The 20,711-nt window shown below is 51.9% G+C and overlaps 1 protein-coding gene across 1 annotated transcript in view; it reads right to left on the minus strand.

Annotated features, from left to right (window-relative positions):
• Dmbt1 (deleted in malignant brain tumors 1) overlaps positions 1 to 20,421 on the minus strand; it is a 38,444-nt gene extending 18,023 nt beyond the window's left edge. Inside the window, 7 exon segments of the mRNA XM_071611698.1 lie at positions 2,180 to 2,540; positions 4,504 to 4,533; positions 7,938 to 7,966; positions 8,664 to 8,987; positions 10,098 to 10,122; positions 12,986 to 13,422; positions 20,361 to 20,421. Of these exon segments, the coding sequence (XP_071467799.1) occupies positions 2,180 to 2,540; positions 4,504 to 4,533; positions 7,938 to 7,966; positions 8,664 to 8,987; positions 10,098 to 10,122; positions 12,986 to 13,422; positions 20,361 to 20,421 (1,267 nt within the window).
• Between the last annotated feature and the right edge of the window lie 290 nt (positions 20,422 to 20,711).

Raw genomic sequence — 20,711 nt, forward strand, 5'->3', positions numbered from 1 at the left:
ACAGAAGTCCCCTGAGTCCTGAGAGAGACCAGCATGACTGCTCATGTAGAAGACGCTGGAAGTTCACTGGAAGTTCTTTCTTATGTTCAAGCATGAAGTTGTTCACCTGCGAATAAGAACTCCTCCATCTCCCCCATCATCATGGGTCCGGTGGGTGCCCCTGCTCAGTGGCTATCTGCATTGATGTCATACTTCAGAAATCTGAGCTTTGTCTCTGCTGGTCTCCAGGACTCAAGGGTTTAAAGCAAATATCTACAGCATAGCTTTGGCCCTGGCCTGAGCCACTCTCTCTTTAGACCACAGAAAAGGAGGCAGGCAGAGACCTGTTTGGTTTAAAACTCTGATTCTCCTTACAAGTGCCAACTGACAAGGCACACCGTCAGCATGGCCTAGAGGCTCAGCCATTGCTGTAGGAATCTTCTAAAAAGGCAGCACCTTCAGCAGGCAGCAGGGCTCAAATATCCACCATTCCTGCCTCCCTCCTCCATTCCCCCAGGCAGCTGCTTTGCAGAAAGTCGAGGAGAGCATCCGTGCTTCCATCCTTCTGTGAAGACTTTATTCAAAAATCAAGGAAAGCTGGGTGTGGTGGTGCACGCCTGTATTCCCAGCAGCTCAGGAGGCTGAGGCAGGAGGATCGCAAGGTCAAAGCCAGCCTCAACAATGGCGAGGCACTAGGCAACTTAGTGAGACCCTGTCTCTAAATAAAATACAAAATAGGGCTGGGGATGGGTCTCCGTAGTTCAGTGCCCCTGAGTTCAATCACTGGTACCAATGACATCAACAACAAAACAAAGTGGAGAGAAATGAAAGAAATATTTGAAGACAAATTGGGTCACCCAAATGTGCAAGGAAGTGGGCCAAAGATATAACTTGGAGAATTTCAATAGGGATTTTACATGTCAAGGTACCAAGCCTACAACATGAATGGTGGGGTAATGCGCATGACCAGAAGTACACCTGTAGGCATGGAAACTAGCTAGCAAAGGGGTTTCTCTGCTTCCCTAGGAGCCCTGCATCCCTGAATAAACTGGGAGGGACAAAGCCCAGGCTAGGGTTCAAGGTCACATGTCAGAGGCTATGGCTTCATGTGCAGAAGTGGCAGCTGAGGTGCCCACCAACCCAGTGCTCCCCTTCTCCACAGCTGCCAGGTGCTGCGAATCTGGGCAGGACACTCAGTTCTGTGGCACAGAGCAGGCACTGGGTAGCATCAGGGATGGGGCTGGCCAACCAGGACTGCTGGGAGTCCCACAATCTCTGCCTAAGACCATGGACACAACCTGTCCCCAGGAAGGGTCTCAGTGCTCTCACTATCACTGGGACACAGGAGGCATCTCACGTGGACAGCTGGGGAGAGGCAGAGACATGGCCCAGAAAGTTCCAGGGGAGCACAGCAGTTCCTGGCGGTGAGGTTCACACTAACCAACCTGGCCTCCCACGGGCACTCTCTTTACAAGGGCAGCCCCTGTCCACTCCCACACCCACCCCAAAGTGGGTGAAGATTCCTTGTCTCCCTTCTCCCAGGGTCTCCCCAGTTGACCATCCTGAGGAGAATGACCGCAGCAGCCCTGGCCTCCCATCTCCAGCAGTTCTGAGGGTCTGGAGAGTCCTATCTGTGGACTGCAGGGGCCTGGGGCAGGGCCTCCCCCTTAAGCTCTCTTGCCCAGGCAGGTGGCCCCACAGGTGGCACCTCAGCTGGTTCCATGACACACTCCCGGAGTTCCCTGGGAAGTGGCCACTGTGGAAAGCCAATGCCCTTCTGTATGTCTGTAGACCCACAGCAAAGGGGGCATTGGGCCCGACTGATGGGCCAGTTAGAATGACACCTTGGGCCAGGTGACCCTGTGGACCAAGGAGGAGGAGAAGGGACAGTGAGTGAGACAGGGGCGCATCAGAGAGCAGCACTCACAGGATGGGCAGTGGAGGGGCTCCTCAGGGAGGGGAGGTACAGGGCAGCAGGGACCTCCTGGGGCCCTTGTGAGCAGGCCTCACCCAGCCTGAGGGGCAGTTCCCAGCCCAGGGGGTCCTTCTCAGCACACATCCCACGGGAGCCACCTGTCTGTTCAAGGGGAGAACCACAGTGTCCCCACCCAGGAGTCAGGACTCAGACATGAAGAGCAAGGCCAGGGCTCTGATCAGAGTCCATTCACAAGGTGAGAGTCCAGCGGGTCCAGAGGCTCACCTGAGCAGATGACTCCTGCGTCCTCCTGGTGTCCACAGTTATGGGAGAGCCAGCCATTGTGGCCGCAGTTCCACAGGTAAGACTCATGCCCGGAGCAGGCCACATTATCCAGGACAATTGGCCCTGAGCCCTGACCAAACGGGGCATTCCCTGGGGCAGACACAGCCCAGCCACAGCCCAGCTGCCTGCAGACCACGTTGGCATCGTTGATGTCCCAGCTGTCATCGCACACGGTGCCCCAGGAGCCTCTGTACAGGACCTCCACCCGGCCTTGACACCGGTGACCTCCATTCACTAGTCTCAGGACCAAACCGAAATCAGTTGTTCCTAGAGATGGGCATCATTTGTCATTAGGGAAGTGCTGTCAAAATCCCTAAGAGAGGGCTGGGGATGTGGCTCAGTGGTAAAGTGTCTGCCTGGCATGCACCAGGCCCTGGGTTTAAACCCCAGTACTGGGGGGAATAATCCCAATGAGATACCACCTCACTCCATCCAGGACACCATGATGAACAAGATACACCATGACTACTGCTGGGGACATATGGAAAGACGAAGCCCTCAGACACTGCCAGTGGGAACAGCAACACTCCAGCTGCTGCAGAAAATGGTTCAACGTCCCCACAAGTGACACACTGATTCAGCATAGGACCCAGACAACCCACTTCTAGGTCTATACCCAGAGGAATCGGGAACAGGCAACCCAGCCAAAATTGTATTGCCTGCTCGGGCAGCACTATTTACACAGCGAACAGGCAGAGACGACCTGTGCCCATCCACAGGTGAATGGGTAAACAGAACGTGGGTCAACAATGGTGGCATATTCGTACCACGGAATGGCTTCTGGCAGTGAAAAGAAAAGACACGCTCCTTCATGCCAAACGCAAGTGAAAACCTGCTGAATGGAATAAGGCAGCCAAGAAAGCCAGGGCTTCCGTTCACGGGAAATAACCAGGGAGGCAAATGCAGACACCCAGAGCAGAGCTGGGTTTACCAGAAGCTGAGAAAGGGCAAGAGCTGGACAGGTCAGTGGGGTTTTAGATGGGGATGATGAAAGTTCTGGAACTAGACAGTGGTAATGGTATCCCATGGATGAATCTAATCATCGAATTGCACAATTTTAAAAAGGTAAATAGATAAATTTTAGATTATATAATCTAAAACGGTAAATTGGGACTAGGGAACATTGTTCCGAGGTAAAGGGCTTGCCTTTCATGAGGAAAGCCCTGGATTGAACCCGCAATATGGAGGATAAAAAGAAAATAACAAACTTGATGTTCTATAAACTTTTTACCCAGATAAGGTAACAAAAGGGAAATAGTATCAATGGGAGCTCCACATGATACACGTCTGTGTACATGTGTGTACACGTGTATATACATAGTGGACATATATGAATACATGCATACTCCTGTACCCTGAGACAATTTTTAGTTTATAGAGAAATAAAAATCTGTATTAGGAAATTAAAAAAAGAGGAGCAGGCCCTGGACGAGTTCAGGCCACCATCAAGTGTCTCCCAGTCTCTCCTCTGAGGGAGAGAAGCTTCCTGGTTCTCACAGCCCACATGGGCCCCTCTGCTTCATTAACGGCAAACAGTGGTCATCTCCAGGCCCGTGGACCTGTGCAGCGCCCTGGGCCCTGAGCCCAAGGGAACCTTCGGGAGCTTAACACAGCTCAGGAATGTCCCCGTGGAGGGTGTGAACTTGCTGGTGTGGGTTTGGTGTGAGAACAGGAGAGCCCACTCTTTGTCACCCTCTCAGAAGACCGGGGAAGCCAGGATGTCAGGGTGGAGGAGCAATGAAAGTGTGGGCGCTTTTCCCGTCCCTGGCTTGCTGGGTCCAGGACCCCAGTCTTATCACAGAGCCACAGGCAGGAGGAGCTGTGCTCCTAGGGTCCCTACGGGAGACAGGTGGACAGGTTTGGAGGACATGGAGAGGCCTCTGCACTCCTCCATGGACACTCCACTGACAGCTCAGGCTCTCACCCAGGGACACAGGACAGCTGGGAGCAGCGCACAGACACGGGAGGACACCTGGGAGAGGACAGGTGTCAACAGGAAGGGGGACGACAACCGGCTCTCCTTGGGGAGGGCTTTCTCTGCTGCTGCTCTGGTTTTGTTTTTTTGTGGTTTGTTTTGTTTGTTTAATAAATTTACATACAAAAGGAATTTACTATTAAAACAATCCCCAAAGCCTCATACTATAAATTCCAAAAAGAGTCTGGTACCAACATCTTCCCCATCTCCCTACAGCTCTGAAGGAGGACATAATGTCCTGGACCATCCCAGCACACAGAGGTGGCTCCTCAGAGGGATCTGGAGCCACCAAGTTCAATATGAGTCCCCCTGGGAGAAACTGGTCCGACCTATGGAGCCTGATGGGCTCTTTCACCTAGTGGGGTATAGATTTGGGCCTCAAACAACCATTGTTCCCCTACACACAAAAAGCAAGCTGAGGGTGAACCCCGCACATGGAAACAGTGTGCCTAAGAAACTCGAGGGGAACAGGCACCTCAGGAACTTCTAGATCTAGCTCTACCTGAAGCCCCTGATCTATAAGTATGCATCTTACACAAGTGAGTCAACAAATTCTTTCTAGCTGAGTTTGAGTTGGGCTCCCGTCACTTGACAGCAAAAACATCCTGACTCAGATCCCTTTTACAGCACAATGCACAACAGGTGGGTGAAGGGAGCCCTTCACAATAGAAGAGGTGGTAAGCAGCCAGAGACTTCATGCAAAGTCCAAGAATCCCCCAAATCTGAGCTGTCACTTAGAGTTCAAAGCCTTGACTTAGTCAAAAGTGCTTACCAGGGGGAGTAGTTGTTGGATGCCACCAATCTGAAATGGAAATGGAAAACCAAGTCAGATTAGAGGGCAAAGGATGTGGAGCCAAGGTTACACTTAATTCAAAAATGCTTACCATAGTAAGGAGTTGTTGTAGTCCACCAATCTGGAAAGGAAAACAAGATCAGATTAGGAAGCAGGGGGTGTGAGGTCAAGGTTGAACTTAATCCAAAAATGCTTACCATAGATGGGAGTTGTTCTAGGCCACCAACCTGGGAAGGAAGACAAAGCCACCTTAGAAGGGCAGGGGGTGTGAAGTGGAGGTTGGGGAGGGACCTGGTGCTGGAATCAGGCACAGGTGGTCAGAGAAGCTCTGTGCCTGGGGGAGAACAAGCCTTACTAGAGAGCCTCAGTGAGCAAGACCATGACCTGAATCACCTCCACCATGGCAATGAGGTACACAGTCCCAGGGGAAGCTACAAGCTTTTCTAAAGGATGGCTCTCTGGTTAAAAGAATTTCTCTGTACATGCCTGAGGTATATGACATGAAAAATCCCTGTGCTCCCCTCCCACACGAGTCTTGGCCAGAGGAGGTGTTCCAGGAGCAGTGGCCCAGGAACTGCCTGACTGCTCCTCAACACTCAGGTCAGAGCTGGCACTGTCCTGTCCCTCCAGGCTAGGAAGGAGGATGAACACTCTGTGGGCTCTGCTGCTAGAACACTCCATAGACCCTCTCAGAGCTACCAGCTGGAGCTGTGAACAGGAGCAAGGAGTGAGGGTCACCTAGAAGTGAGGAGGCAGATGGACTCACCTGGGGTGGGAGTCTCTGTGGAAGACGGGACACCTGTGGGAGTCTCTGTGGAAGACGGGACATCTGTGGGAGAGAGAAGGTTGGATCCAATGTATTACACAGGAGGAGGCAAAACTGGGACTCAGGTGGAAGATAAGGAGCAGGTCAGGCATTCATTCATGCTGGTCCCTTCCCTCAAAGGGGGAGCTGATTCCCCAAAGGATGCTCCTTGGAGGTGTCCAGGCAGATCCTGTCCTCCTTCAGCCTCAAGGGGAGGGAGACACTGTCTAGATGTGGTGGTTGAGCTGAACCCACTCTTCCTCCACCTTGTGGCTTTTAGCCACTGACTCAGTAAAGCAGGGCCCCAGAACACAGGTCAGTCATGCACATGTGCCCATCTGCAGTCATAGCCCAGGAGCCTCCCGATGGACCACCCCACAGGGGTGGCCTCAGCTGAAGACCTCCCTTCCCAGTGGAGCATTTGGATGCAGATGTGGCTCAGTGAGCAGGTGCCTCCCTCACCCGCTGTGCTGCATCCCCCTCACCCTCACCCTGTCCCCTTCAGAGGGGTAAAGGAACCCAGGAGCGGAGGAGGAGATATGGGGCTTTTCTCCTTGACTCTTATTTACACTTCTTCAAGGTGTGTAAGGTCTTGATTTCACAGTTTATTAAGAACCCAGACCAGGAGCTAAACTGCAAGACCAAACCCGATTCTCAGCAAAGAACTAAAGTGACTTCCAATAAATGGGAAAAGCACAAAAACCATCACATGAGGACACTAACATGTCAGAAAGTCTCTCTAAGAGCAAAGCCCCCCAAGAATGAAGGAGGACAAGTTGAGGGTGGAACAGGATGCCCCAATGTGAGGCAGGACAGAGGGACCAAGTGAGTTGACTCCAGGGATAGAAGTCCCCTGAGTCCTGACTGAAACCCGCATCAACTGCTCATGTAGAAGACGCTGGAAGTTCACTGGAAGTTCTTTCTTATGTTCAAGCATGAAGTTGTTCACCTGCGAATAAGAACTCCTCCCTCTCCCCCATCATCGCGGGTCGTGTGGGTGCCCCTGCTCAGTGGCTATCTGCATTGATGTCACACTTCAGAAATCTGAGCTTTGTCTCTGCTGGTCTCCAGGACTCAGGGTTTAAAGCAGATATCTACAGCATAGCTTTGGCCCTGGCCTGAGCCACTCTCTCTTAGTCATGGAATCACAGAAGAGGGGCCAGGCAGAGGCCTATTGGTTTAAAACTTGTGATTCTCCTTACAGGTGCCACTGACAAGGCACAATGTCAGCGTGGCCTAGAGGCTCAGCCATTGCTGTAGGAATCTTCTAAAAGGGAAGGACCTTCAGTAGGGAGCAGGGCTCAAATATCCACCATTCCAGCCTCCCTCCTCCATTCCCCCAGGAAACTGCTTTACAGAAAGTGGAGGAGAGCAACCACGCTTCCATCCTTCTGCGAAGACTATTTAAGAAATCAGTGGAGAGAAATGAAAGAAATACCCACTTGAAGACAAAATGGACCACCCAAACGTGCAAGGCAGTCTGCTTAAGGACATAACTCAGAATTTTTATATTAGATTCACACGCCAAGGTACCATGCCCACAGACATGAAGTCTGGAAAAATGCATGGGACCAAAAATACATCTCTGCACATGGAAAAATTGCTAGCATGATTTAACGTATGTGCAAAATGGGTTTCTCTGCCTCCCCAGGAGCCCTGCATCACAGAGTGAACTAGGAGGGACAGAGCCCAGGCTGGGATCCAAGGTCACATGTCAGAGGCTAAAACGTCATGTGAAGATGCAGCAGCCGAGATGCCACATCAACCCAGGGCTCCCCTTCTCCACAGCTGCCAGGAGCAGAAAACTTTGGCAGGACACTCAGCACTTTGGCACAGAGGAGGCACTGGGTGGCATCGGGGATAGGGCTGGCCAACCAGGACTGCTGGGAGTCCCACAATCTCTGCCTAAGACCATGGACACAACCTGTCCCCAGGAAGGGTCTCAGTGCTCTCACTATCACTGGGACACAGGAGGCATCTCACGTGGACAGCTGGGGAGAGGCAGAGACATGGCCCAGAAAGTTCCAGGGGAGCACAGCAGTTCCTGGGGGTGGGTTTCACACTAACCAACCTGGCCTCCCACGGGCACTCTCTTTACAAGGGCAGCCCCTGTCCACTCCCACACCCACCCCAAAGTGGGTGAAGATTCCTCGTCTCCCTTCTCCCAGGGTCTCCCCAGTTGACCATCCTGAGGAGAATGACCACGGCAGCCCTGGCCTCCCATCTCCAGCAGTTCTGAGGGTCTGGAGAGTCCTATCTGTGGACTGCAGGGGCCTGGGGCAGGGCCTCCCCTTTAAGCTCTCTTGCTCAGGCAGGTGGCCCCACAGGTGGCACCTCAGCTGGTTCCATGACACACCCCAGAGTTCCCTGGGAAATGGCCACTGTGGAAAGCCAATGCCCTTCTGTATGTCTGTAGACCCACAGCAAAGCGGGCACTGGGCCCGACTGATGGGCCAGTTAGAATGACACCTTGGGCCAGGTGATCCTGTGGACCAAGGAGGAGGGGAGGGGACAGTCAGTGAGACAGGGACGTGTCAGAGAGCAGCACTCACAGGACGGGCAGTGGAGGGGCTCCTCAGGGAGGGGAGGTGCAGGGCAGCAGTGACCTCATGGGGCCCTTGTGAGGAGGCCTCACCCAGCCTGAGGGGCAGTTCCCAGCCCAGGGGGTCCTTCTCAAGCTCAGCCTGACATCACTCCTTCCAGCACACATCCCACGGGAGCCACCTGTCTGATCAAGGGGAGAACCACAGCGTCCCCACCCAGGAGCCAGGGCTCACACATGAAGAGCAAGGCCAGGGCTCTAATCAGAGTCCATTCACGAGGTGAGAGTCCAGTGGGGCCAGAGGCTCACCTGAGCAGATGACTCCTGCGTCCTCCTGGTGTCCACAGTTATGGGAGAGCCAACCTCGGTGGCCGCAGTTCCACAGGGAGGACTCATGCCCAGAGCAGGCCACATCATCCAGGACAATTGGCCCTGAGCCCTGACCAAACCGGGCATTCCCTGGGGCAGACACAGCCCAGCCACAGCCCAGCTGCCTGCAGACCACGTTGGCATCGTTGGTGTCCCAGCCGTCATCGCACACGGTGCCCCAGGAGCCGCCGTACAGGACCTCCACACGTCCCTGGCATCGGTTTCCACCATTCACCAGCCTCAAGGCCAATCCAGATATAGTTCCTAGAGAAAACACATGATTTCTCATTCCATGCTGTTCCGTAATGGCCAAGGTTGTGTAGTTGTATGCAGACAATACCACTTCCCAGGGGCCAAGCTCCATTGTGAAATTTGAAGCTCACTCACATCCTGGGCCTTGGACACCTTGCCCTGTAAAGGTCCGCCCTGTGACACCTCATTCCCCTGACCTCATTGGGATGCACATTCCAGTTCCATAGTCCTTTGACGTGAGAATGGCCATTGCTCTGTCAACTGCCATGACCTGTGCAGAGTCTGCCCTGGATTTTAGCCAACCTTGCAACCAAGGCCTTCAAGTACAGATGACCCAGCCAGTTGGATCCCCAGGGACATCAAAGGCTGGAGATGACTTAGAGCAGGACCTCCTAAAACAGGACATCAGTCCCACCCTCATATACCTGGAGACTTTTCTGGAAGATCATCTTATTCTGATCTTTCTAACCCCAAGTTTTGTTTTGATTCAAAACTAACCTGAGAGCCAACAGTACTGTGACCCAAAGAGACAGAGTGGGGGAAAAAGACCTGTTGCCACTGTATCTGCAGGAGGCAGAAAAGAAGTGAACATGTGAAGGAATTATGCTTGGCCTCCAGATGGTAGGAAGTATCCTTCCCACTTTGCTTGCTGGAGAGAATCTAGAGATCATCCAACATCACCCTTCTCTAGTAAAGGCCTGGGCAGAGGCCTGATTCCCTCTACAGGGGACACATGAGGCCCCTGCTAAACAGAAGCCTGCTGATGTTAGGATGTCCTGTGAGAAGCTCTGACATCTTTCTGGGGCTCCAAGGATGACTTGGAGTGTATTTTACACAAGCTCCTCTTGATTCTATAGGCAGAATGGTTGAGGTCAGTACAGAGCCATGGATATGGAGGAGCTAGCACGCTAGACTAGAGAAATGATTCCACTGATCTCTGTCCCAAAGTACACAGGCTCTTGAAGGCCCCCATATTCTGACTGATTCCTTCCCATCTACAAGGAAATGAGCGATGAAGGAGACTGCCAAGCTTTCTGTTGAGAAGGCATCAGTCCTTGCACTAAGCATTTGCAACACACCAATCACTCTATCCCTAAAAGGTTTCCTGAGGAAAAGCCAAACCCATGGTTATACTTGGCATTGTAACCTACAGAGAGGGACTCATATAAAATTATTCACTACCTATTGCAAAGGAGTTCTCAGAGTTTGCTATTTTTGGCTCTGTATGTTATAATTGTAAAAGTTGAAAAGCAAATAAGACAAAAAAAAATAACAGGAAAGATAAGTCTCGGAGAAGAATCAAGACCTGGAAGTAGTGGGGCTGGGGCTGGGGTTCAGTGGTTGCCACTTGCCCGGCATGTGTGAGGCACTGGGTTCGATTCTCAGCACCACATATAAATAGATAAAATAAAGGTCTATCAACAACTAAAAAAAAAAAATTTTTTTTTAAAAAAGGACCTGGAAGTAAACTGAAATCAGTTGAGATGTCATTCCTGATCTGGATTTTGCCTTGCTGCATGAGAAATTTAAGAAACCTGTCTAGCCTTGGGCCTAAAAGGCTATTTAGGGAGAAAATATCTCTGTACACACCTACATATGACCTGTACAGAACTTTGGGGGATGGACCCAAAAATAACTTATCCCATTCTTGTTCCTCTGATTTCTCTTGTCTGATTGCATTGGCTAGTATCTCCAAAACAAAATTGAATAGCAGTGGGGTTGGAGGGCATGCTTGCCTTGTTTTTTGCTTTCATGAAAATGCTCCTAATGTTTCCCCTTAAAGTAAGTTATTGACACTAAATCTATGTGTTCAAATTGCTCCAAAGACAAGAGCTGACTGGTGCCAGGGCTTGGAGAGGAGACAACTGGAGAGCCATCCTAACCTGCTGCACCAGAGCTCTCAGGTCTAAGTGACCTACTCGGCTTCTACATGAGATGTCTGGATCTAGAAGAAAGTCGACCACCCTCCACATGGAGGGGCAGCTCTGAGTAAGCCCTGTCCTGTGTCGCAGGCAGATCAGCCCGACCCCTGCATTCCCTCACGCTCATCCCTAGTTGGTCCATTTGCACCCAAGGACTTTTCAGGCCCAGCTGCCGTTTCGATTACATAACAAGGTCCTCAAAGGAAACCACGGCAGACAAGGGAACAGGTTCTCCTCTTGGAGTTCCTGCAAATAAGAAAATGTGGACTCTTGGGAAGGGTTGTGGCTAAGTTTGAATAAAGCCAGTCTCACCCTCAGCTCTTGTGACATTTATGTCCTTAACCACAGAGAAGAGAAGGTAAGATCCGGGACACCCCATTGGCCTGACACACAGATCACTGGCATTCCTCGCTGAGCTTGCCAACACCTGGGCAGGCCAGAGGCCTTGGGATGAAGATTGCCCTTGATCTTGGCTTATCAAGAAATGGGAAGTGGGACGTGCCTTCCCTTCCCTAAGGCCATACTGCCAGAGTCTCAGGCTGTGTTGACTGAGCTTCCCAGGTCTCTCACTGAGGTGCCCCCAGGGGAACAAAAGGGCCTCTGATGCCCACAGTCTGAAGGATCATGATTTCCAGGGTGGCTTGATATGGGCTCAGAGACAGGGCGTGGGTGAGGATGCGGTCTGAGCAGGTTTGTACCTGGCTCTTTGGGCTCTGTAACCCAAGATCCAGCACCTGAGGCTGGCCAGAGGTCAGCATGGATGGGTGAGAACCACAGGGCACTGAGCACAGCAATGAGACCCCTGAGGACAGGACACAGGGTTCCACCTTAGAGATCCTTGGAGATGCCTCTCAGCCTCAGGGACATGATCCGTGAGAGAGATGTCCACTCAGGCCTGAGGCCTTCTTCAGAAGGAGGGCTGATCACCCCATTCCAGGTACCCTCAGAAATGGACCCCTAGGTTCACGGGGGCCTGAGCCCACAGGGATCCCACGTGACAAACATTACCTTCTGCCGGGAGTGTCGTGGAGGGCCTCAAAGCAGCTGCAGAGGCAGAGAGGAGAGGACATTGGTCAGGTGCCGGCCCTCACTTCAGGAAGGGGGTCTTCTGCTTTCTCAGCCTTGGGAGGGGGTGCTGGAAGCTCGCATGCTGAGGCCCCCTCCTTTGCGAAAAGGCTGCATATTTTTCCTTGCGAAACCCAACACCCATCTGTCACTTGGTCACCCAGGATGCCCCTACAAGCATTTTTTGCTCTTGTCACCACCCTCTCCCTCCTCTGCTTCCAGTCTCCACCAGTTCAGACGTCAAACCTGAAATGACACCCTCAAATGATAACTATTTGCCATCACTCAGATATTCCTGAAAAGGTGACCCCACCCAGGGAGAAAGGCAGTTTCCAGAGTCGTATTCTGGGCAACACTCCCTCAGGGCAACCGTTCTTAGGTGGGGTCACAGTGACACCCTGCAGAGCTGGACTGCACAGTCCAGACCACATGGTAAGTGCCAATGGACAGTCTAATAGAAACCCCTCTTCTGGGGGACACAATAGACCAGCATCCCTGAGCCTTCTTGTGCAGTAAGACCCCTTGGTGTTTGACAGGTTCCAGCACCGTGTGAACCAGGAGATGCAGCCCGGGATGTGCTGGGCTGGGTCAGGGTCTCTGTTTTCCACCCATGGTGTGAGCATCCTTGTGTTAGCATTTAATTCCCAGTAAATAGAACATATTGGCCAAACCTTGATGTGATTTTAGTTCACATTTAAGTAGTAAGGACCAGCGGCTGGCCCATCCTTCCCCACCTTTAGAGGAAGGGAAACTGCCACTTAGGCTGGTGATGGTCATGCTGCTCCTCATCAGAGCCAGTCCACTGTGGGGTGGCATCAGCAAGCTCTGAGGCTGAAGCTGGCCTCCATCACTTCCCAGCTGTGGACAATAGGCGGGTCCCTTGATCCCTCTGACCTCAGGGTCTTTGTGAAAGGGATAGTAGTTCAGATCCTTTACCACCAAATAAGGAACCACTGATGGCAGAGCAGGTAACTGCCAAGTGTACGCACACACGTGCACACACACGCATGCAAGCCCGCCCACACGCGTGCACACGCGCACAGGGGCTAGGCCTTGGGGTGGCTGCGGTGCGCTGATAGTTGCTCTACCTGAGCACACGACTCCCGCGTCTTCCCTGTGGCCACACTCGTGGTTGTACCACCCATCATGGCGGCAGCTTGACAGGTAGAGCTCCCCTCCTGAGCAGTACACGGCGCCCAGGAGAATGTTCCCCGAGCCCTGACCAAAGTGAGCCCCGCCCAGGGCTGACACGGAATGGCCACAGCCGAGCTGCCGACAGACGACATCTGCATCCTGGGTGTCCCAGCTGTCGTCACAAACAGTGCCCCAGTAGCCTTGGTACAGGACCTCCACCCGGCCCTGGCACCGGTCACCGCCATTCACCAGCCTCACAGGTAAACCTGCATCAACACAGCGGGAAGCCCGGGTCTTGGCGCTCTCTGCCCCCTGCCTTACGCCACCTAGCGCTCCCTTTTCTCATTCTTAGAGCACCTTGTGCTGTCCCCATCACTGATTCTCCCCCTCAGGACCTTAAATGTCACTGTCTTTGCCGTCCTCCCTCTTTCCCCCTGGAGATCCTCATGTCCTCTGAGAACTCCCCACACAGAGGACCCTCCAAAGCCACCACTCAGGTCCTACCCAGCCCTGACAGTCCCAGCCCTGAACTCCACACCAAAATTTCAGTGGCCTCTAGGATGTCCCATCTCCATCCCACTCTCCCAAACCCAGCAGGGTCTCTTTCCTCCCCTTGGATTGACAGTGCTGTCTCACGGCAGCAGCTGGGCTGGAATTCTGACGTTACACCCGATTCCTGCTCCTCTTCAGCTCCACTCCACTGAGCACCCAGGCCCCTTTCTCTTTCCCTCCCACACCCATCACTGGGTTAGACCTTCACCCTCTTGAACCTGGCCTTCTCCAGGGATCCAGGTGATCTCTCTCTGCTCCTCCCTCTCTCAGGCACCACATTCAGACCCAACAGAGCTCACTCTGCCCTCTGTACCCAGAGGACTCATCTGTCTCCACTGAAGGCCCCCGGGTTGAACCTTTGCAAAGAGCAGACATGTCCAAGCCATTTCCCTGCTCACACTGCTTCAACTTACTCTCCACCACCCCCAGGGTCAAGCTCAAGATGGCGTGTGTCGGGAGCAGGCCTCGCCCAACCCTTCAGCCTCCTCTCCCACAGTAACGACGACCACCACGGCTGGGGAATCCACAGGCACCCTGCTCCTGCGGCACGATGCCTGCAAATCACCCTCAGTGGAAAGCCACGCTGATGTAGTCAAGGGAATACACAGCGGGTCCTGAGGGATCTCGGCCAACATCTGACATCAGCAGCTAGATCCTGACTGTGGCTCTTCCGTGGTCATCTGAGGTTCTGAGAAATCTGTGACAGGTTGAAATGAGGTGCAAGGTAAGGGGAAAGGTGGTTGCTTTCGTTTGGCAGGCGATGTTCAGAGAACAAGGGAAGAAAGGCCAATTGGACTGTTTCCTGGGTGTTCCCGAGGTGTTTTCTGGGCCTGTTCACCCCTTTTATGACCACCCCTTCTGGCACTCCTGGGATGATGTGTTCCTGTCTCAGCCTGGCCCTACTCAGGTCAGTCAAAAAGCGGCCTCTCAAGTCGACTCCCAGTTCACGCTTGCAAATTTCAAGGCATGACTTAGAAAGGGGGATAGCTCAAGAGTTCCAGGGATCATTGGTCCTAGATGACCCTAACACATCAAAACTCGGTCACAAAGGTCTGTACACGTCAATGCAGAAAGTGTGTGCATGTAGGGGGCTCACTTAACAAGAGCCACAGACAGGGTTCCAGTTCCGGGTTCAAATCTCTGCCCTGCCACTCACCAGCCATGTGACTTTAAACTTACAAGTATTGGCAAATTACCCCAAAATTCCCTAGTTTTCATATCTGAAAAATAAGCATAACGATACTTACCTCAAGTGTTGGGAAGATTTCATTTACTATATGCATTATGTGAGCACTTACTTTGTGACAGGTAGTCATATACTTGTTATATAGTAACTCATTTAATGTATGAAAACCATTTTGTGCTAGGGACATAACAAGTGCCTCACAGAGGTCAATTGTCTTTGAGATAATGGCTCTTATTGTACAGAAGGAGACGCCCTGGCTGTTCTCAAGTCTCTTCTGACACTAGGCTGAAGCTAGGTTTATCCAACAAATGGTTGAGAGAAAAGAAGGAAGGAAAATGACAGACGGGATTAACTGTGCATCTGGGACATGGCCAGGGACTTGGCATCCACAACACTTGTCCCCACTCCATCCCTGGGCATTTGTTCTGCGGTCCTGACTAGCCAATGGCAGCAGCAGTAGAGCTGACCATCCCAGGCAATAACCAAAACTGTGGAAAGAAGAGTAAAGAGAGGAAAGGTCTTGCCAGGTGCGGTGGCACATGCCTGTAATCCCAGTGGCTTGGGAGGCTGAGTCAGGAGGATCGAGAGTTCAAAGCCAGCCTTAGCCACAGCAAGACGCTTAGCAACTCAGTGAGACCCTGTGTCTAAATAAAACATAAAATAGAGCTAGGCATGTGGCTCAGTGGTTGAGTGTCCCCGAGTTCAACCCCAGGGACAGAGAGAGAGAGAGAGAGATTAGGTCTTACCATACTCTGTAGTCATCAGGTACCGTTGATCTGGAAAGAAACCAAAGGTGTCTTAGAAAAGGGTCCCACCATTTGGAAGTCATTTCTGTGATCTACAGCTTTGCCTCACAATCCTGCCAGGGGGCGCTGTGGTCCAATCTTGCGAGTGTGCCTCCGGCATTCTTAGTAAACGTGTTTGTACAACACATGAAGGAAGTGGGTTGGAGATGAGGCACTCAATAGTTTCAGATAAAATGAACAAAAATAGCTAGCAATTAAAATATCTACACATACACACTGCCACTTTCCTTAGAAATTCTTAGCAAAGTAATGCTTCGATAACCACCTTGAGTATACCAAAGTCTCATTCTAGCCAAGCAGGAGGGTTTCCCAAAGTGTGGTGGGCAGACTAGCCTTAGGTACGGGTCTGCAGAATTGCAGGTTCCTGAGCCCCACCTCAGGCCTCCAAATCAAGTTTTCTCAAGGGAAGGAGTTGAATGCAAAGACCTGCATTTATGTAATTATTCTACTTGATTCTTGTGTGCCCTGAAATTTGAGGCAGAGGCAAAGCAAAATTGAAGAACATAACTGCATCCCACGAGGTCCTTTTATGCTATGGCTGAAGGAGGTCTCTATTGCCTCTGCGTTTCTGTAGGACCAAATCACACCTTTAGTGAGGTGACTTTTATTTGAAAGACAAAAATAGGTAAATAGGGTGGAAAACACTACCATCTAATATAGAACATTCTTTTCAAAGTACTTACCAGGTGTCACAACATCTGATTCCGTACCTGTAATGAAACAAAAGAAAACTGAGATGTGTTTGTGTTTCACCCACAGGGACCCTGAACAACGCCTCCTGTGAAGCCATACAGTTGACTCTGAAGCAGAGACAGCAACTGGCACAATGGTCAGCTGACATCAGGGTCCAGCACGTTGACCTGAGCAGGTGTGTTAGACATCTGCTCTCTCCCCCGCCCAAAGCCAAGTTAAGGCAAAGAGGGTCCATTTTAATTCGTCGTAAAGACAGAACCCTCTGAAAGAGCGGAATGTACCCCTGGGTTCCGCTTCCACAAATTCAACAGAGTGGATCAAACACGCTTGGGGGAAAGTGCATCTGTACTGAGAACGCAAAGGCTTTTTTCCTTGTTGTTATTCCCTGAACAGTATAGGGTGACAACTATTTATAAGCGTTTATACTGCACACAGTACGTAGTCACCTAGAGGTGGTTCACGGTGTGCGGGAGGAGGGGTAGGTCAGGAACAAATACTGCAAATCTTGGGTAAGGGAATCGAGCAGCCAGGGATTTGGGTATTTCAAAGCAGGAGGCATAAAGTTGGGGGGTCCCGGGCACGCCCTGCCAAGGCCTGGCACTGGAGCATTCAGCCAGGCACCCTGTTAGGAGCTGGGCTAGGCACTGAGTGGGCAAGGCATGGTCCCAATCCTCCAGGGACTTCCTGCATAGCACCATCCCTAGAAACATCTTGTCTAGTGCAAGAAGCACTGCCAGCCAAGATGCTGTGGGAGGATGTGGGTGGCACCCAAGTGCCCATGGACCCATTGCTGTGTTTTTATCCATGTGGCCCAACCCTGTTTGTTGCTTGTACCCCTGTGTCTGTACGTCTGTGTGTGTAAGCATGTATGTGAGATGCTTTGTGAGTGTGAGATATACGTGAGTGTGTGTATGTGTCTGCTTGTGTGCCTGTGTGTATCGTTGTGTGTCTATTATCTGTGATGTGAAGTTGTGTCTGTGTGTCCACAGATGTATCTGTTTGTAGGTGAGAGTGTGTGTACAAATGATTTTGTCTGTGTGTCTGTCTTCATGTGTGCAGCTTATTTCAGGGAAAGACAAGGTCTGTGGCCTGAAAAAGAGAAGTTAGATGTAGCCTGGTGGGGCGTGGAGGAGAGGAGGGCAAGACTGAGACTGCTCAGGTGCTGACAGCAGCCAGCAGGGAGGCCGTGGCTGGAGGCCCGCTGGCTGGAGGCCGAGGGTTAGAGTGTGGGAGGCGGCAGTGGGGTGTTAGTGGTGGGAGAGAGCAGCAGCAAACTGTCCAGAAAAACAAGAAGGTGGAGGCAGAAAACAGCAGGAACCTGTGGGGGACCGACCCACGGTGTTGGCAAGCCGGGCGTGAGGACCTGAAAATCCACAGAAGACTGTGGGGTCCAGGATCCTGGGCACCAGGCTGCTGCGCTTGCTCTGGACCCCAAGGTGAAGCCTCGGGCTTTGTTCTCATTCGGCAGCATTTGGCAGCTGCAGCGACTGAGTTTCGTCACACCTGGTGGTGTGTTTGCACATTTAAGAAGATTAAAGAACTGTACCGAAGAGTGACTAGACTGGACCGTTATTTAAGTGACTCAAAAGTCCCCCATCCAAACGTCACCTATGTTAAAAATATCTTCACAGCGCCTGGAGGTCTCTCCACTAGATCTCCCGTCTTTTTAAGGCACTAGTAAGGGCTGTGATCCAGCCGCAGTGCAGAAAGGCCGAGTGGGAAGGTGACTGCCAGGAACGCGCTTAGGAGCAGAGACTACCTTCTTGTTTTGCAAAGCATTGGACTGGAAGAGAGGGGACTAAAGGAAGTGAAGGCAAAAATGTCTGGACAAATTCAAGACTTAAAGACAAATGGCAAAGGTACTACGGAGAGTCCCATGTGGCCCAACCCTCTCGATGACATCTCAAGTTCACAGCTCCCCGCGCTGCACACGTCCACCGACGACACTGCAGACCTTACTTGGGTCCCTCCAGTTTCCTTTTCCAGGAGCCAATCCAAGACCCACATTGCATGTTGGAAATTACATTTGGATAAAATGTCAGGACCGCTGACCGACATGGTCTGTGGCTGCCCCTATGTGCCAGACCCTGCCGGGGCCCCCCATTCCTCACACCCTGTGTAGAACAGGAACATAACCCCACCTACAAATGAGGAAGCTGAGGCTAGCAGCGGCCCCACACAGGTCAGTGACAGAGTCAAGGACATCACTGGGACCAACACTGGGGGCCACGGCCACTTCCACCCAGCCCAAGCCTCCGTACCCTGCCTGTTCTTCAAGAGTTTGTGCAGAGACAGAGCTGAGAAGGGGACGTGCCTTGGCAGGGCCCCAGGGCTGAGCAGAGGCCCCTGTTCATCTCTGCTCCCTACAAGGAGCAGTGAGGGCTGTGGCCACACTGCTGCCCAAAGGCTAGCAGACCTGGCTCAGGTTCACACCCTGGCCCCATCTCCTACCAGCTGCGGCCCTTGGACAAGCCACATAACCTTTCTGAGCCTCAGTTTCCCTGTTTGAAGTGTGGAGATAATGGCATCAACTTTGTGGTGGTTAGCAGGGTGAAATTGGAGAAGCAAGACACCCTTGGTAGAGGGTGACTCCCGCCTCTGCACACAAGCACGGGCACGCACTGTGGATGGATGATGACCAGTTCCCCCCTGTCCCTGAGCACTGCTGCCTTTTGTCCCTTTTTAGATAAGGATGGGGCACCTGGCTCCCTGTCCTCCAGGGCTGACTGACTCCATGCCTCCATTCAGAGCCAGTGCAACTCTGTCCCCATGAAGTCAGGGACTGAGGCCCAGCCTCCCATTTTCTTATGTGATCAAAGGAGACACCCCAAGGCAGGACCTGAGGCCTCCTGACAAGAGGGGACAGTGGCTGTCCCCAGTCAGTTGCCCACCACATGTGCACACTCACCACACCTTGTGGGCCCTGAGGCCTTGACTTTGGGGTGCTGCTTTCACGAATGCCATCTCCCAAATGAACCTTCAGCTTCAGAGCTCCCCCCACCAAGCCTGGGCTGGCCAGAGTTCTGGGTTATCTGTGATCTTTACGTCGCCTCCTGGAATCCATGAATCCGGCAAATTCATCGAAGGAAAGAGAATGGGAGGGGGATAGAAGAGGAGGAGGAGGAAGAGATGAAGGAAGAAAGAGGGAGGGGCAGAGGAAGAGAGGTAAGGAGATGAGGTGCCAGAGGTTAGAGAGAGAGGGGAAAGAGGAAGAGAGGCCAGTCAGACTGACAGGGGGACAGAGGAAAGAGAGGCAGGAAGACAGCAAGCAGACAGGTGTCGGTTCTTGCTCTCACAGCATCTCCGCAAAATGACACCGAGATTCAACCATCACCATGACCGGCCGGTGGCCCTGTCGATCATCTGACACTCTGAGACTCAAAGTTGTGCTCAAGTAGCTGGGCTTCAGCCCGGCTGTTTGAGCAGCTGGTGGTCGACACAGCCTTGGAACCTTGGCAGATCATTCCTTGACCCGATTTGGCTCAGCTGATACAGGTCATCACACCTGACGCACCCGCAAAGAGAAGTCACACAGGAGCATCTCCAGGAGAATCTTTCCTGCCTGTTTTCATTGCATACAAACTGTTTACCCCATGTGGTGAAGCTTTAGGGCCTCTTACTCTCTCTTACTCTCTCTCTCTCTCTCTCTCTCTCTCTCTCTCTCTCTCTCTCTCACACACACACACACACACACACACACACACACCCCTCTCCTAAACTTTAGGGACTTTCCTAAGCTCAACCAGTCACTTCCCCATCAAAAAACTCACTGAAAACATTAACATATGATTGGCATTTTCTAACTACAACAACCATTTGAATTTCCTAACCACAAACAAAACAAAAAAGAAGCATTCCTCCTAAACACTGGCAAACGTTGACTATGATCATCAAAGAGCCACCTTCTCCCCAGTACAAAAATCCCCAAGGGATGAAGTCCCTTGATCTACTAAAAGAGTAGATCTGACTTGGCAGGATTTGGGGTTGCAAGAGTACAATCAAAGAATATAACAATTAAACAGAATACCTGCAGATAGAACTGGACCCCACAAAAGACAAAGTTGGAGGATGACAGTGAAGATCCCCATTTTGCTGGGTCCCTCTCAACTTGAATGGAAATTCCTTGATATTTATAGGTTCCTGGATGAATGAGGCGTGTCCCCCAGGTGGTATATTTCTATGGCTACCATAAATCAATGTGAAGGAGGGACAGGACTTTGTTAAGTCAGTGGCTAATCTGTAGGAACAATTGAGGTGTGTTTGATTGATTGCCGTATGAACAACCTGGCCCCGGCCCAGCCAACGGCAAAAGCTCTGACATTAGAGATACCAATTCCAACTTCCTTCTAGGTGAGCCTCGAAGACTCCCAAGTGCTCC

The sequence above is a fragment of the Marmota flaviventris genome, chromosome 4 (genome assembly GCF_047511675.1).
Source record: "Marmota flaviventris isolate mMarFla1 chromosome 4, mMarFla1.hap1, whole genome shotgun sequence".
Lineage (NCBI taxonomy): Eukaryota > Metazoa > Chordata > Mammalia > Rodentia > Sciuridae > Marmota > Marmota flaviventris.